We start from the raw sequence: 18492 nt of genomic DNA, 5'->3' as shown, positions 1-18492 counted from the left end.
GTCTGTTGTGTCTCCAAACATGTGAACTAGCTTCAAGCAGGTGAAATATCAAAGTACGCTAATATTTCAGGCTATAAACATAATATGTACAATAACATTATTATAAAAGTATTTGATTCAGTATCAAACTGAAGTTTGCCGGTGGGTGTTAAGAAAGTAATTGAGGAGCGAAGTTCTAATGAGTTTTCATGAGGTAAGGTACTGTAAATAAATGTGGGGTCTACTTGCAGTGAGAGGTTGGAGAGGTTCTTTGTGTGTCCTTTGCTGGGCTGGACTGTCAGAATCTTTGGCTATTACAGTCATACAGCCCTTCAGCACATTGTGTCCATGCTGACCATCAAGTACCAAACTGTGCTAATCCAATTATAAACACAAAAAGCTGGAGTAACTCAGCGGGTCAGACAGCATCTCTGGAGAAAAGGAATAGGTGACGTTTCGGTACCTATTCCTTTTCTCCAGAGATGCTGTCTGACCCTCTGAGTTACTCCAGCTTTTTGTGTCTCTCTTCGGTTTAAACCAGTATCTGCTGTTCCTTCCGACACATTTTGTGTGTTATTCCCAGTAACTAACACTTGGTCAATGACATCCTGAGCCCTGGCATTCTCTGCGCTGCAGCAGTGCAGGGCCAGGCCAACTCTTTGCCCTCTCCAACATGGAACATAAAACTGTACAATCATGGAACATAATGTCTGTGCCGAACATGATGCCCAGTTAAACTGATCTCATTTGCCTGCATATGATCCATCTCCCTCCATTCCCTGCACTTCCATGTCCATATCCAAAAGCCTCTTGAACACCACTATTGTATCTGCCTCCACCACCACTACCCCAGGCAATGCGTTTCAGGCGTCCACCCGACTCTGTGTAAAAAAAAAAGCTTGCCCTGCGCATCTCTATTAACTTTCCCCCCTCTCACCTTATATCTGTGCCTCTCTGTCCTTGCTCAACTCCTGATGCAATCTGTCAGTCAGTTTGTCTGGTGGAGCCTGTGTAGTACCGAAACCTTGACATGTCCCAATCTTCATACATGATGACACTGAGAGAGAAAGAACTGGGCTAGAGGAAGAAGCTCATCAGTGAGCTCAGGGATAGCTTTAGCTCCAGTGAGCTAAACTTTGCTGGTTTTTTTTGTTTTTTTTTCTTCATTTACTCGTTTTCTTTTTTCACACACTATATATTTCACATCTTTCTATCCTTTACTATCTAACTTATTTTTCTTATTCTAATCTTTTTTCAATGTAACAAAAAAAAATGTATTATGAAAATATATATTAGGCACTTTGGTGCCATATGACTGTACTTACTTCTAATTTAAAAAAAAAACAAAAAAAAAACATTGATTTTACCAAATGGAAAAAAAAATAAAAATAAATAAATAAATAAAATAAATTAACTTTGCTGTTTTTAACAAAGGTATACGAGTGTGATCTGCTTTAAAACTGAGAGGGCGGTGGGTGAGAAAACTGTGCCTGAATTGGAGTGAAACTCGCAGCTCACATGATCTACAAGCATTTAAGGGCAGCACATTGTCTCACCGCGCCAGAGACCTGGGTTCGATTCTGACATCGGGTGCTGTCTGTATGGAGTTTGCACGTTCAAACAGTGACCACGTGGGTTCCCTCCAGTTTCCACCCACACTCCAAAGGCGTGCAAATTCGTAGGTTGATTGGCTTCTGTAAATTGTCCATGGCCTGTAGGATCTCTAAACCCCAAGGTCTCTCTCAGTGTGGGGTGTTTAAGATCAAAGATCATCGAGCAGAGATGATCTTTGTTTAAGATCAACATGAATGTTGTCTGACCTTTGACACCGTTTACAGAAATGTGGTTGATAGAGTGAGTGATTGTGGTGATTTTTAGTAAAGCTGAAACTTGTTGTTTGAGAACGTGTCATAAACTATCTTGTATTACACACACAGTGATTCACACTCAAGTGACATTTGACCACACAGATTCTGGAAGATAGCTAACCTAATTTAGCAGCACCATCTATATTTCTCGTTTCGCTTTCCCCTGACTCTCTGTCTGAAGAAATGTCTCAACCTGAATCGTTACTTACTCCTTTTCTCCAGAGATGCTGATTTACTCCAGCACTTTGTGTCTATCTTTAACAGCCGTAACTATTACCTTTTTATAGAACTTGAACTTCACACAAAGCCAGTTGAAATTAATTTGCATTTTGTTTCATAACCAAAACCAGAAAATGGAAGGCGATTGTGCTGGTGATAGATTATCAAATCGCAAACCATAGTGATACTTTAACAGCTGAATCAAAGCACAAATCAATGCTTCAGGGTGAGGGGGGATCTCATTGAAACTTACCGAATAGTGAAAGGTAGACAAAAATGCTGGAGAAACTCAGCGGGTGCGGCAGCATCTATGGAGCGAAGGAAATAGGCAACGTTTCGGGCCGAAATCCGTTTTCAGACTAGAGGGGGACTGGATTGAGTGGATGCAGAGAGGATGTTTCCACCAGTGGGAGAGTCTAGGAAAGAGGGTATAGCCTCAGAATAAAAGGACTCGCCTTTAGAAAGGAGATGAGGAGGAATTTCTTAAGTCAGAGGGTAGTGAATCTGTGGAATTCATTGCCACAGACAGCTGTGGAGGCCAAGTCATTAGGTATTTCTAAGGCGGAGATAGCCAGATTCTTGATTAGTAAGGGTTGTCAAAGATTATGAGGAGAAGGCAGGAGAATGGGGTTGAGAGGAAAAGATAGATACAGCCACAACTGAATGGCAGAGTAGACTCGATGGGCCAACTGGCCCAACTCTGCTCCTGTGAATTATAACATAGCTCAATGAAATGTTGTGGTCACATGTACCTAGGTACAGTGAAATTCTTTTTTTTTGCATAAGCATAACCATACTTAATACAAGAGTGTAAGAATAGTATATTACACTGAGATGGTACACAAGAGGCGCCATGTTTCTGGTGCCATCTTGAATTTCTGGTATCCTTCAATCTTTCAATGTTCACAAATAATGGCCAATAAACTCCACCGGGTGTGGAGTGTCACATCACTAAGGAAGCACGGCATGGATTGAAAAATCCCTTCACCGTGCATGGGTGGCAAGCCTACATCGTTAAAGGTGCATGTGGCTCCTCTTGAACCCATGCCACCCAGCAGCAGAACCCACCCACAACAATTAGCGCCAAATGCAAAGATCAAAACTTTAATTGGCAATGGTGCCCTTTACCAATGGGTGACTCTTTGTATGCCTAGGTATGTAAAACAAAGCATCTCACAGTTCCAGGAATGAGTTGGTTAGCATATGATGAGCATTTGACAGCACTAAGCCGCTACTCACTGGAGTTTTGAAGGTTGAGGGGGAACCTCATTGAAACTTACAGAATAATAAAAGGCATAGATAGAGTGGATGTGGAGAGGATGATTCCACTGGTGGGAGAGTCTAAGACTAGAGGTTACAGCCTCAGAATTAAAGGGTGCTCTTACAGAAAGGTGGTGAGGAGGAACTTCTTTAGTCAAAGGGTAGTTAATCTGTGGAACTCTTTGCCACAGAGGGCTGTGGAGGCCAAGTCAGTGGATGTTTTTAAGGCATTGATAGACAAATTCTTGGAGAGAACGGGTGTCAAGGCAGGATAATGGGATTAGGTCATTAGGATGGGTGACAATGAGAAAGCATTTCTCTGGACCTAAGTACATGTGACAATAAAGTATAATTGAATCATCATTGAATGTTGTTTGCTATTGTTGTGAAGTGTCTCAAGATGATTTACTGTTTGAAAGTCTCTGTGTAAATACAGGTTGTTGAGATGTTAATGTAATAACAAAGAACTGCGGGTCCCGACCTGAAACATCACCTATCGGTGTTCTCCAGAGATGCTGCCTAACCCGCTGAGTTGCTCCAGTAATTTGGGTCTATCGAGATCGCATCCCTTAGATAACTACATGAAAACGCGGCCCTACTTCTAAAGAGAAGCAAGTCTTTTCACATATAATCGTGTTGGGATTTATTCCTCAATGAAAATCGCTAAAATAAATAATCTGTTTAAGAAGGAACTGCAGATGCTGGAAAATCGAAGGTAGACAAAAATGCTGGAGAAACTCAGCGGGTGAGGCAGCATCTATGGAACGAAGGAAATAGGTGACGTTTCTGGTCGAAACCCTTCTTCAAATAAATAATCTGGTCATTATACATAGCTTAAAGCAGGAGCTATGTAGAGAGGAACTGCAGATGTGGGTTAGACACAAAGTGCTGGAGTAACTCGGAGGGCCAGGCAGCATCTCTGGAGAAAAGGATGGGTGACAATGAGGAAACGTCACCCACAGTATTCCTTTTCTCCAGAGATGCTGCCTGACCCACTGAGTTACTCCAGCACTTTGTGTCCATCTGAAAGGAGGAGCAGCTGCATGCATAACAATTCCACATTGTTAAGATATATCATTCCTTGTAAAGCTGGTTGGGAATCCAGTGAAGGATGAGAAAGGTGCTATAGAAATGTAAGCCTTTCCTTCACAAGTAACAAAGTTACTGCAGATACTGGTTATAAACAAAAAGACACAAAGTGCTGGAGTAACTCAACCGGTCAGGCAGGATCTCTGGAGATATGTGACACAAAAGCCGGAGTAACTCAGTGGGTCTGGAGAAAAGGACCTTTTGTGTCTGCTTTCGGTTTTTAAACCAGTTCCTCCCTACACATTTTCTCTGGGGAGTTGTAGCACCTCCAGTCTTAATTTACCTGCTGTCTTCATGCCTACCATATTCTGTTGTGCTGAAGCAAAGCAAGAATTTCATTGTCCTATCTGGGACACATGACAATAAACTCTCATCTCGTTTTTTTTATTTTCTTATCTTAGGGTGAATCTTATTTTCCTTCCGCCCATAGGATCTTTGCTTTGAAGTGAGCTCTCCTGTACAAAGATCCTATAGCAGATATACTCTATATACTCTATAATCTTTGCTCCTGTATATGAGCCTGAGGCTCCCTCTGCACCCCCTACAGTGAGAGGGCAGTAGGGCAGCGATCCGCTGCCACGCAGCCTCCTGGCGCCAGGTGGCGGCAGATCTCACCGCTAGCCGCTGGCCCACACTCTGCCCGCATCCTTACGTCATCGCCAGGCCCATGTCCCGCCCTCCCCGCGTTCCCATTGGCGGCGGCCGCGACGACGGGCATCCCCGTAGGGCGGCGGCCCTGTCAATCACGGCAAGGTGACGTAATGCCCAGGGAGCAGCAGCCGGCCGGCGCTGTGACTTCGCTCCGCCGCTTCTACGCTGCGAATTTAATGTAGAACAAAAATCTTTGCTTCCCTCTTTTCGTGTTTGCATTTGGATTTTTGCTCCCTGGCGGTGCATTAGCTCGAATGCGCTTGTCCGGGGGGAGATTGGGGACTGCTCGGGGCTGAAGCGGGCTGGATTGGGAGCGGGGGAGCCCGGGTTGTCTGTCTGTCATGGGCTTGGAGTGCGGTGACACATCGGCCACTATTGTATCCGCCCGCCGCCCGCTGTAACATTGTAGCCGCCGCTCAGCCCCAGCTCAGCATCTCCCTCAACCTCGCCGTCTGCACCTCAAGGTAAGGGGGACAGAGTTAGAGCTGGAGCTTCACAGACGTGTGGTTAAGAAGGAACTGCAGAGGCTGGAAAACCGAAGGTAGACAAAAATGCAGGAGAAACTCAGCGGGTGCAGCAGCATCTATGGAGCGAAGGAAATAGGCAACGTTTCACGTTGCCTATTTCCTTCGCTCCATAGATGCTGCTGCACCCGCTGAGTTTCTCCAGCATTTTTTTGTGTACCACAGACGTGTGGTTTAGCAGGGATGGGGCCTCGGGCGTGCACTTACTGCTAGGAGGGGAGATGGGCTCGAAATTAATGAGCCTCGGGTGAATGGGGAGTTGTATTTGGTGGTGAGGGTCTTACAAATGAATGGGGGTCAGAGATGGGGGGTGAAATGAATGGGGCAGGGATGGCGAATATGTATGAAGTTAGGGTGGGGTCTTGATTGAGTGGGATTAGATTGGCAGTATGTGTGTGAGGAGGTGGGGTGGATGGGGGCTAGGATGTGCTTGGATAAGGCTGGATGTGATTGAGAGGGGCTGGGTCTTTGCGGTTTATGGGTAGGTGAATGGGTCTGGATGTGTTTGGAGAGAGCTGGATGAGTATTGGTATTGGGGGTGGATTTGTGTGCGAGGGGGTGAGGTTGGATGTGGTTATAGTGGGTTGTGTGCGTGGGTAGCCATGAAGGTGTGTTAGTTGGGGTGAATGGGAATGCCTGTCCCAAAAATGGTGTATTGGATCAATGGATTGGATGTTGGGAAGCTTGGATCACTCCAGGGTGTGAATGACTGGGGAAGGGATTGGAAAGGTCGCTGGAGACGATGGGGGTTGGTAGGGAATGGAGGTGGATGGGTGACGGCCGGGTTGAATGAAGGTGTCCAGGGCTGGGTATGGGTGGCTGAGTATTGGGATAGGGGGGGAGCACTGGGATGTTGGGGAGGAGGCTTTGTGTAGTTAAGGATGGGATGGAGGGGGGGGGGGGGGGGGTTACTGCGGTGTAATATTGCCCCCCAAATGCCCTCTGATTGAATCTCCCCTTAGTTCAACTCCCACCCCCTTGCTTTCCCCAACTCAGCTGGACTCAAGACTTGGGATCGTCCCGTGTAATCTATTTCCCCAGCGGTTAGCAGATTTAATTTTCTAAAAACTTTCTTTAAACCGGTATAGCTTCCCCCTCCCCCCTCCCAATCAGCTCCTCTCCAGCCAGAAAGATTTGAATTCTTTGAATATTTTGTTGATTTTGTTCTGAGATTTATTTATATATTTTTCCCGGTTAGCTCCTGTTTTTGATTCATGTTGGGGCAGTAAGCTGGAGCCGGGCCTGTCCGAGTTGCTGCTCCGTTGGGTGGAGAGATTCTCTGCTTCACCGGGAGCCAGTAACTGATTTGTTTTGTGTCATATTGCAGATCAAGGGCGTGTGCTCTTAATTGTTAATTTTCCAAAGGCTGGGGGCTCTCAACCAGTCGGCTCGATTGGTATTAAGAGAGTAAAATATTTAGCTTTTTTTAATATACAGTATTTCCCAAAAAAAATTAAGGGAGGGGATGGAAGAAAGATATTTAATGCGAAGATAGACGCAAAAAGCTGGAGTAACTTAGCGGGACAGGCAGCATCTCTGGAGAGAAGGAATGGGCGACGTTTCGGGTGGACACCCTCAATGCGAGGTTTGCGGGCTGCAGGTTGCAGTGGCTGTTTGCAGGGTCTGGCTGTTTGCATGAAGAGTGGGGTGAGTCGATGGCCGGTGTCTGATCTGGGGCTGAGAATGTTTGATCCTCACCGCTGTACATTCCCGTCAGCCATGTTTGAAATGTAACAACTGGAAAAGTGATGAAGGGCAACGAGCCATGGGGCGCCGGTGAATTTTCCTGTGTGTCTGTGTATAATAGAGAGAGAGGCGGGCTTAGCTAACACGAGTCCCATTGCAATCTTCTGATGCAGGAACCGGTCGCTGTGAGTCGGAGAGAGAGAAAAAGGCAAGATGTCTGGGGCATCCGTCAAGGTGGCTGTCCGTGTGAGACCCTTTAACACTCGGGAGATCAACAAGGACTCCAAATGCATCATTCAGATGCAAGGCAACATCACCAGTAAGTGAAATCCTCCTCCCTCCATCGCTTGCTCGCTCGCTCGGTTCCCACTGCGTCAGTCAGGCTGCTCTGTTGCCTTTGACTGTGCCACACTGCAGATACGGTCACAAGGCATCAGATTACCTTCAACATAAAACAGAGCAGCAGCCACCCCCTCCCCTTTGTGAAACGGAAACCCCCTCTTGAATATTTGGAATATTTACTTTTATCTTTAACACGCCGATCTTTTTGGACTCTATACATGTGACATGTTTAAAAAAAAAAATGCTTAATGACTTTGCACCAATTTAACTGAATTGCCAATTCATTTGCTATTTTATTACTTCCAATGGCATTCATGTTTTCATTTTGACAGTTTTGTGATGCTTAAGATTGAGTGTGGGTGCGATCAAATTAATTTGGAGTAAATTACATAAACCCAGGAGTAATCCCGTTGACATCAAAGATGATGATAATTTATTTTCTGGTGATATGAATCAGGAGAGGGAACATGTGTGGTTATGTTAAAAATAACTTTATGTATGCTGGCAACTCGTATTTATACAACTGAAATGTTATAACCTTAATGCATAGAATGTTCTAGTTGTGGAATCACATTCTTTTATTTTGATATTCCTCTTTTACAGCAGTAAAGTTTTTACGATCATCTGTAAGCACTAACTTCATATGCGCTAACATTGTACATTTTGCACAAAGAAATTTGACCTTTCATTCGTGTTCTATATTACTAATTTCCCTTTCCCCATGACCCTACTCTGAAGAAGGGTCTCGACCAGAAACGTCACCCATTCCTTCTCTCCAGAGGTGCTGCCTGTCCCGCTGAGTTACGCCAGCATTTTGTGTGTCTATTCGGTTTAAACCAGCATCTGCAGTTCCTTGCTACACATACGTTTGACGTTTGTTTGACAGTGTTTGTTGCTGGGAATATATTTTGACAGAGCAGCCACACTGCCGCACATCAACGTGCTTGGATGTGTCCGATTTTAAAATTGATTTTAATGCAGTGTATCGCTCTGGGTAATTTTGCTGTGTGAGTGTGAGTGAGTGTGTGTGAGTGAGTGTATGTGTCCACACACTGAGCATTTCCTGTGCTGATCAAGCCTTCCAAGCATGTGTAATTTAGTACTGACTTGAGTTGGCAGGTGGGGGGAGGGACTGGATTTGTCTCATTCCTTTGATGCAGATTATCCAAATGATGATTATTTTAAATCCTTAACGTTGAAATAGTAAGGATTAGGGGGGGGGGGGGAAATCGACATTTTGCAGTTTTATGAGATTGCTTAAAATGTCCTATGAAAGCAGATGTGTTCTGATGTGAGGAAAATCATCATGTGGAATGAATGAGAAGGAGATGATATTGGCTGTATGCCAGGTCAATCTCTGCACTTGGACAGATCTGACTGCGTAGGTACCTTTGGTGCAGATATTTGCAGATAACAACCATGTCATCTAGTGTCAGTGGTGGGTGAACAATACCAGGCAGAAACCTTTCCTAGAGAAGGTTGGAAACTGCTGCATCTTTCATGCCTAATTCTATTATTGATTTATCTCTTTGGGCTTCTTACTGTGTAATCTATAACGTAAGTGCAGTAAGTTTGCTTCTTTCCACTTGCCTCTTGTGATGGATGCGTTTGATATCTCTGGGCCTGTACTCCCTGGAGTTTAGATGAGTTGGGAGGGGGGAATCTTATTGAAACATATCAGATAATGAAAGACATGGAAAGAGTGGATGTGGAAAGGATGTTGGATCTTGGGTCCAGAGGGCACAGCCTCAGAATAAAACAACATACCTTTTAAAAAGGAGATGAAGAGGAATTTTCTTTAGCCAGAGGGTGGTGAATTTGTGGAATTTATTGCCATAGATGGCTGGGTATTTTTTAAAGCAGAGATTCATACATTTTTGATTAGCAAGGGTGTCAGGTTATGGGGAGAAGGCAGGCGAATGGAGTTGAGAGGGAAAAATAGATCAGCCATGGTCGAATGGCGGAGCAGACTCGATGGGCTGAACATCATAATTCTGCCCCTTTGTCTTCTGATCTTATGTGTGAAGAGTTAAATAGACTGTGTTTATTTTTATATTAGATAAAAAAATTTACTCCTGTCACAGATGTTATGTTCAAATTTGATAATTAGGTTTGGCTGAACTGATGTGAGAGAGTTTTGGCGACGATACAGTTTGCTGTATAATGTACTACACAAATTACTCGCCATATAAAAACACGGCAAATAGTGTGAGTTAAGAGTTCTCCAACAAAACATCAATGGATGGATATTGTTCGTTAGTATCGGCTGCAACATCTTGCTTGTAATGTTCACTGGAATTTAGAAGGATGAGAGGGAATCAGCCATGTTCATATTGAATGGCGGTGCAGGCTCGAAGGGCCGAATAGCCTACTCCTGCACCTATTTTCTATGTTTCTATGATCTTATGTACAATTCTTGAGGCTAGATGCAGGAAAAATGTTCCCCATGTTGGGGAGTCCAGAACCAGGCGTCACAGTTTAAGAATAAGGGGTAGGCCATTTAGGACTTGGATGAGGAAAAACTTTTTCACCCAGAGAGTTGTAAATCTGGAAGTCTCTGTCACAGAAGGCAGTGGAGGCCAATTCACTGGATGTATTCAAGAGAGAGTTAGATATAGCTCGGAATCAAGGGATATGGGGAGAAAGCAGGAACCGGGTACTGATTCTGGATGATCAGCCATGATCATATTGAATGGCAGTGCTGGCTTGGAGCCAAATGGCCTACTCCTGCACCTATTTTCTATGTTCACCACTGATCCTTGCAGTTAGTTTCCTGTGACTGCCTCGGGGAGAGAAAGGCAGTGTCGACCCGTTCATGTGCGTTCTAAAGTCAGAGGGTCTTAATATGTTGAGGGGTGAACAGAGTTTGTGTTTTAATGTTTTTATGATCAAGTAGTCTCTGATCTCCCTTGGTCACTAGTCAACCCTGGCTGGGTGGAATTTCTGTCTATAACGAAGGAAGTACTTGTGGTGCTACATTGTGTTAGAAAATGCATGTTGTGGATTACTGTTGCTGAAATAGGGAATGCTGGAAGTACTCGAGTTGATCTCCTTGTATTCTGTTTCAGTTTAGTTTATTGTCACGTGTACCGAGGTACAGTGAAGAGCCTTTTTGTTGCGTGCTAACCAATGAGCAGAAAGACAATACGGGATTTGTACTCTGTCACGATATTTTTAAACACGATCTAGAGTACGTTTAAGAAGGAACTGCAGATGCTGGAAAAATTGAAAGTAGACAAAATGCTGGAGAAACTCAGCGGGTGGGGTGACATCTATGGAGAGAAGGTATCTATGACCAAGATTACATTGCATTTAAATACAAAGTTTGCTGATTAATCCAGTGGAAGAACAAGATAGATTTAATTATTTAATGGCTTTAGGCTGTTATACTGAGGCAATTGGTCTAATGACTACATGGTATAATGCCTTCATTGTACTGACGTAACTATGGTGTATCACCTGTGTGGTGAAGCTTCACCTGTCGGTTACTCTGAATCTATACAATAGGAAGCTTGAGGATTATCTCCGAATGAGATGGCGTTGGAATTCTGCAGCATGCATGGGTTCCATTGGGCTGGAGGGCTCCTGAGTGTACGTACAATGAGTCATGTCCTGATTTGTTTAGACTTTAGAGATACAGAGCTAAAACAGGCCCTTCTGCCCATCGAGTCCACGCCGAGCATAGATCACCCCGTACACTTGCACTGCCCTGCACACGAGGGACAATTTACAATTTTACCAAAGGCAATTGACCTGCAAACCTGTACGTCTTTGGAGTGTGGACAAAGTCTTTGGGTGCTCCAGAGAAAACCCACACGGTCATGGGGAGAACGTACAAACTCTGTGCAGATAGCACCCTTAGTCAGGATCGAACCTGGGCCTCTGGCGTTGAAGGGCCATAACTCTATCGCTGCACCACCGTGCTGAATCCCCCTATTTGTTTAGTGATTTTTATTTCCAGATGGAATGGAAGAGAGGCCCATTGGTTTGAGAGGCCCCGATGCTTCAACACTGACTGAGTTCACAGGATTTCATCAGCCAGATGTCAGGGGACTTGACTTTGTGAAAGTTGTCAAGGCCCCAGGATGATTCTAGGAATGATAGACTTTGTGGAAACAATGAACTACAGGTGCTGGTTTACAAAGTGGGGCCACAAAAGTGCTGGAGTAACTCAGCGGGTCAGGCAGCTTCTCCAGGAGAACATGGATAGGTGACATTTCAGGTTGGGACCCTTCCTCTAATGATGGACTTTTGTAGGTTGGAGAAGTTGAAGTGGTTCTTTAGGAATGGGGATATTGAGAAGCGTGGAGAGAGAGAGAAGGGAATGTGAAACTGTTCCCACTGGTGGAAGGGGCAAGAGCCAGAAGGTATAGAATGAAGATGACTGACAGAAAACCAGCAGTGACGATGAAAATGATGTTGGCTCTGCTGGTGGTGAGTGTGTGGACCGCACGGCCAGAGATCGGAGTGGGGGCAGGTTTGGTTGTGTGTTAACAGTGGAGTAGAGAAAGTTTCTGAATAGAGAGGATGTGCAAGGGTGTATGGGCATGGGGCAGGTGAGTGGGACTGAGTAGTGAAAGGCTTGGACAGGATGTTTCCACTAGTAGGAGAGTCTAGAACTAGAGATCATAGCCTCAGAATTAAAGGACGTTCTTTTAAGAAAGAGATGAGGGGAAATTTCTTTAGTCAGAGGGTGGTGAATCTGTGGAATTCTTTGCCACAGAAGGCTGTGTTGGCCAAGTCAGTGGATATTTTTAAGGCAGAGATAGATAGATTCTTGATTAGTAAAGGTGTCAGAGGTTATGAGGAGAATGGGGTTAGGAGGGAGAGATAGATCAGCCACGATTGAATGGCGGAGTAGACTTGATGGGCTGAATGGCCTTATTCTACTATCACATGACATGATTGCGATCATTGTAACTCCTGAGATTGGCTGAGGAGAATGTGGGAAAGGGATTGAGGAAGCATGAAACTAAAATAGGAGACTTGCACCTTTTGTTTAGTTCATGGTTTATTGAGGATTTTATTTAATGGCAACAAATTAATGCTGTTGTGGACACAATTATAGGCTCTTTGGAAAGTCAGGGTTGTGAACCTTGGCAGATTGATTGAGAATTTACTGTAATTAGGTGTCCAAACGTACAATTTACTCTGGGACCAGTGGAGATGCCAAGCTGTTAGTTTTACTTTGAGCAATATATGGAATAGATGCTATGAAAGGTTAAAAATAATTGGTTATGAGCAATATTGCGGCAGAAGTGATTCATATGTTCAGGTTTATGTGCTGCCTTACAATGTGTGCTGGCTTTCTCCAACTTCCAATTATCTTTTGTGACATCCAGACTTTGCACCAACCCTCAAGGAAGTTATTTGTGCGTGTGTGTGTGTGTAAAATTGTAATTCATGACTTCAGCTAGTTTCTATTCACTGGATTTAAGTGTTATGACCTGGTCAATATTTATTGTCCATTCTAATTGCCTTCGAACTGGAGTGGCTTTCAAGGCCAGTAGCGAGTGAACCACACTGTTATAAATCTACTTCCAAACCAGGTAAGGGCAGCAGATTACCTTCCTCGAAGGACATGGGAGAGCCCGCGGGATTCTTATGATTTCTGGTAGCTTTATCGTTACTGCATTTTAAATTCCACATTGACTGATCGAAAGATGCAGCGTGGAAACAGGCCCTTTAGACCTCCGAGTCCACACCGACTATCAATCACCCGTTCACGCTAGTTCTATGTTATCCCATTTTCTCATCCGCTCCCTACATAGGAGGGGCCAGTTAACCTACAAACCCACACATATTCAGGAAGTGGTAGGAAACCGGAGAACTGGGAGGAAGCCCATGTGGTCACAGGGAGAATGTGCAAACTCCACACAGACAGCACCCGAGGTCAGGACCCAATTTGGATATCTGCCGTTGTGAGGCAGCAGCTGTGCCACTGTGCAGGATTTAAGTGGTTGCAGTCAGATATTTCTGGGCTTGCTTCTGATCATTTCTCTTGTGATTTGACTGTATTGGAGACCCTCCTGTCATTGGTATTTAGGGTGTGCCCAGCTTCCTTCGCTGTGTGTGGCTATTTGCTACAGTGACTTATTAAACAATTCTATGCTCTCAAATGTGGCATGAATCAAACACACAATTAGCGGCACTTGGTTGCCGTTGGACACCGGTGTTTTTTTCCATTACTGTTTACATGCACAGAGCTCGGGGACACTTCTGAGAAGAGCAGCTGGTGTTTGGCACCTCGACACCAGTGGCTGACAGGAGACAGCGTTGGCTCAGAGGCTGGAGGTTTTGTTACCGTGATTGTAAACTGTGTTTTCTCAACTTTTGAACAAGGAAACCTTCTTTTGAGGGAACATGAAAGCCAGGGTGCATTGTGGAATTTGCACAATGCAGGTGGGGTTAGGGCGATAGTCATAGAGTGATACTGTGTGGAAACAGTGTCATGGTGCCCACACCGGCCAACATGTCACAGCTACACTAGTCCCACCTGCCTGCGTTTGGTCCATATCCCTCCAAACCTATCGTATCCACATCCACTAGCTTTTTCTTAAACGTTGGGATAGTCCCAGCCTCAACTACCTCCTCTGGCAGCTTGTTCCATGCACCCACCATCCTTTGTGTGAAAAAGTTACCCCTCAGATTCCTATTAAATCTTTTCCCCTTCACCTTAAACCTATGTCCTTTGGTCCTCGATTCACCTACTCTGGGCAAGAGACTCTGTGCATCTACCCGATCTATTCCTCTTGTGATTTTATACATATTGTACATTGCTGTTTAAATCTCTGTAGACTAGAGCCAGACCTGTGTATGGGTTCTAATCACTGCCTTCACTTATTTTGTGGCTTTGTAGCCGCCTCTAAAGTACAATAGATTTTGCATTAAATTCACCAAATGTGCAATCCTTATGGGTCGGCTTCTTGCTGCATCTCAGACCAGAGAGTTGTTTTAATAAGCTACGTCTGGCAAACAAGGCTGGGAACACTTTAAAACGTAAAGCAACAGAGGGGGTTCAGTGAAGTCGGACCACAAGAGTAATGTTGAAGTGATCGCAAGAACGTTCAAGGGATCAACCTCCCTTCCATTGACTCCATTTATACCTCGAACTGCCTCGGCAAGACCAGCAGCATAATCAAGGACGAGTCGCACCCTGGCCACTCCCATCAGGCAAAAGCTACAGAAGTGTGAAAATGCACACCTCCAGATTCAGGGCCAGTTTCTTCCCAGCTGTTATCAGGCAACAGAATCATCAAGCCACAACCAGAGAACTACTATCTACCTTATTGGTGACCCTCGGACGATCCTTGATCAGACTTTACTGGCTTTATCTTGCACTAAACGTTATTCCCTTATCATTTATCTGTACCCTGTAAATGGCTCGATTGTAATCATGCATTGTCTTTCCGCTGGCTGGTTAGCAGGCAACAAAAGCTTTTCACTGTACCTCGCTACACGTGACAATAAACTAAACTAACTGGATCTAAGCGATACCTTCTTCACACGGAGGTACATGGAAGGAGTAGTAAAGGCAGGTGCAATAATGTACAAGACACTGGGGCAGGTGCATGGATGGGAAAGGCTCAGGAGGATGTGGGACTATTGTAGATGGGGCACCTCGGTCGGCAGGGACGAGTTGGGCTAAAAGACCTGTTTCTGTGGAGAGAGGAACTGCAGATGCTGGTACATACTGACGATAGACACACAATGCTGAAGTAACTCAGCGGGCCAGGCAGCATCTCTGGAGAAAAAGACTGGGTGACGTTTGTGTTCTGCACAGCCCTGAGTTCAACCACCTAAAGAATGTGGGCTGAAGAAGGGTTCGACCAAAAACGTCACCCATTCCTTCTCTCTAGAGATGCTGCCTGATCCGCTGTGTTACTCCAGCATTTTGTATCTATCTAAAGAATGTGGGCGTTCCTGTCAAATAAAAATGAATGGCAAACACTTTGTCGAAAGTGTTGTACAAAGGGAGTTCCTGTCGCAGGAAATCCCCAGGTCATGGCTGGGTTCCCTTCCCGAGAGCTGTTTGTAAGTCGGAAATGAACACACACACACGGACACACACACACATACGGACGCGCACACAAACACACACACACACACACACACACACACACACACACACACACACACAGCATGTGGGGGAGGGTCACTGCTGGAGCGGTGACGGTAGTGTGGGCAGGCGGGGGGGCCGCGACAGCCAGCGAGTCCGCTCAACGCTCCCAGTTCGGCTCGGCACCGCCTAGCCGCTGATTGTTGTGGCTTGAAGCTGGGAGAGAGAAGGGGTACAGAAATGCTCCCTTCTCACTCGGCAGAAGATGCATGCAGCCTGACAGCAGCCAGCAAATCCCTCCCCAACCGTCCTGAGGGTGTAAGATGCAATTTATTCTCGACCCGAAACGTCACCCGTTCCTTCTCCCCAGAGATGCTGTCTGCCCGGCTGGGTTACTCCAGCTTTTTGTGTCTCTGAGGGGGTCCCCAACTCTCCTCCATATATAGGTCCATAGGTTTGGTGATCATACACTGGGGAAGAGTTGTACTAGTGTGGGTTGATGCCCAGGAACTCACTGGATTTTCTAATATTGATGGAGATGAAATTGAAATCGATTCACAAAGCAAAATTTAGCTGAAAGAAAACTCTAGCTTTTATTTTGGTGCTACTTTAGTGTAATGTTCTCGAAGTAATGGCCCATAAAATGAATACGGTAGACAGCATTCAGATAATTGTTCCCACGTTGTGTCTTTGGAAGATATGTCCAATTAGCTCCATTTTTTTCCTTCTCCTGAGGAACACTTTTCTCTTTAAAAGATGCAGGTAATATGGACTTGGAAGTACAAAAAGAGTCCAGGGAAGAATTGTGTTATTTTGGCCTTACAGCTGCAACCAAACATAGTCATAAATTTGTAGCTAAAATCGTTGTCTGATTTGATAACTTTTTGATTTCATTCTCAAAGGAAATGTCGGTAGTGGTATTAGAGGAGGAAGCCAGATTAACATCAACGCACACACTGTCTAGAGGCTGTAAAACATAATAAATGAATAGAGAACTGTCTGTTCTACCAAGTAGTTCCTTTCAGTGTAGATGGATCACATGGAGGAAATATTCCTCCATCAAATGCAGCAATATCAAGCATGTGTGCATTAGTTACTCAGGAGGAAGCTATTCCATTTTATTCTTTTGAAGAAGTTATTGAAAGAGTAACTCCATCGCTGACGTTGAAACATAGAAAATAGGTGCAGGAGGAGGCCATTCGACCCTTCGAGCAAGCACCCCATTCATTGTGATCATGGCTGATCGTCCCCAATCAATAACTCGTGCCCGCCCTCTCCCCATATCCCCCCAATTCCACTGGCCCCCAGAGCTCTATCTAACTCTCTCTTAAATCCTTGAGTGCTGGGGTAACCCAGCAGGTCAGGCAGCATCTGTGGAGAATATGTATAGGTGATGATTCTAGTTGGGGGTCGAAAGCTGGAAGAGAGGAGGGGGTGGGACAAAGGCAGGTAAGTGATAGGTGGACACAGGTGAGGGGTGGGCAGTCTGTGTCATCAGATGGTTGGACAAAGGCCAGAGATGAAAAGACAGAAGGCTGTGGGATAAGGAGTGACGAGGTATGTATGGGAAGGGAATAGAGGGTCGAGATAGTGGGAGATACGGTTGCACTTCCATGTCGTGCAGAGGGAAGAGAGGGGGGATGTCGTTGGTTAGTTACCTCGTTACTACATCTTTGCTGCTGGTATTTGGAGTTTCTGTGATTATTGTTGTTGGGATAGGTCCTCCACCACTAATTTTCCGGCACCCTTGGTTCGAGAGCCTTGCCGGATCATCCGTGTTACTGGACCTACATAGGTCACCGTCTCCAAGAGGAGCCGAACGTTACCGGAGCGTTTCGCCCAGGCCACCCACAGGCCGTCCCGTAAAGTTGGCCTCGGAGCTCGGCTATGGGAACGGATCTGCCGGCTCCGGCCGTGGCGGAATTCCAGAGACTCGGGGTCAAGGTGCAAATTCATTCCGCACTGATGCCCAGGAAGGTCCATTGAGGTTTAGATCAGCTGCCTCACCCGGCCGAGGTGCCACATTTTCGGGGGTGGGGGGGGTTTCGAGTGCGCTCTGGTAATTTTGTCAGGATTAAAGGGCGGCCACAGTGGCGTAGCGGTAGAGTCTTACAGCACTTGCAGCGCCGGAGACCCGCGTGGGTTCTCTCCGAGATCTTCGGTTTCCTCCCACACTCCAAAGACGTGCAGGTTTGTAGGTTAATTGGCTTGGCGTATGTGTAAAATTGTCCTTCGTGTGTGAGGGATAGTGGCAATGTGCGGGGATCGGTGCAGACTCGGTGGGCCGGGGGATCGGTGCAGACTCGGTGGGCCGGGGGATCGGTGCAGACTCGGTGGGCCGGGGATCGGTGCAGACTCGGTGGGCCGGGGGATAGGTGCAGACTCGGTGGGCCGAAGGGGCCTGTTTCCGTGCTGTACCTCGAAACTAAAAACTAAAAAAAGGACCGCCAGTTGCTGGGATATCCGTGGTGGACCTGTAATCTAGTTCAAAGGATGATGATGATGATGGTGCACGAACTTGGTGCACTGCAACTGCTGCAGAATTATAGTCTCTGGCTCGCTGCTAATTGATCTAATCTTTGCAGCAGTCTTTCTGTAGCTGTTAAAGGAGGGATTATTGATCTGTGGACCTGGCTTGGATAAAGCACTGAAAGCGAGGGAATGAAATCGAATGCTAATGGAAAACTGATACTGCAGGTATTCTCCCACCACAATTAATGCCCAGGAAAACACTTTTTTTATTAGGGCTTCAACTAATTATGATCCAGCTTCTGAACCCACAAATTGGTCAAATTCGGAGTAGTTATGTAGGGAA

The 18492-nt window shown here is 45.5% G+C and overlaps 1 protein-coding gene across 17 annotated transcripts in view; it reads left to right on the top strand.

The window, feature by feature from the left end:
• The first annotated feature begins 5179 nt into the window (after positions 1–5179).
• Positions 5180–18492, top strand: part of kif1b (kinesin family member 1B) — a 247101-nt gene continuing 233788 nt past the window's right edge. For 15 of the 17 annotated variants that reach the window (XM_033048547.1, XM_033048544.1, XM_033048541.1 and 12 more), the window contains exons 1-2: positions 5180–5530; positions 7450–7595. In XM_033048547.1, coding sequence (XP_032904438.1) covers positions 7490–7595 — 106 coding nt within the window. In that variant the 5' untranslated portion in view covers positions 5180–5530; positions 7450–7489. Of the gene's footprint in view, positions 5531–6681; positions 6987–7230; positions 7342–7447; positions 7596–18492 lie in introns of those variants that run through there. The other 2 variants (XM_033048534.1, XM_033048533.1) reach the window with 2 other exon arrangements.

Source organism: Amblyraja radiata, chromosome 31 (genome assembly GCF_010909765.2).
Source record: "Amblyraja radiata isolate CabotCenter1 chromosome 31, sAmbRad1.1.pri, whole genome shotgun sequence".
Classification (NCBI taxonomy): Eukaryota; Metazoa; Chordata; class Chondrichthyes; order Rajiformes; family Rajidae; genus Amblyraja; species Amblyraja radiata.
The sequence above is the reverse complement of the archived record's forward strand: the minus strand, read 5'-3'. Positions and strand labels throughout refer to the sequence as shown.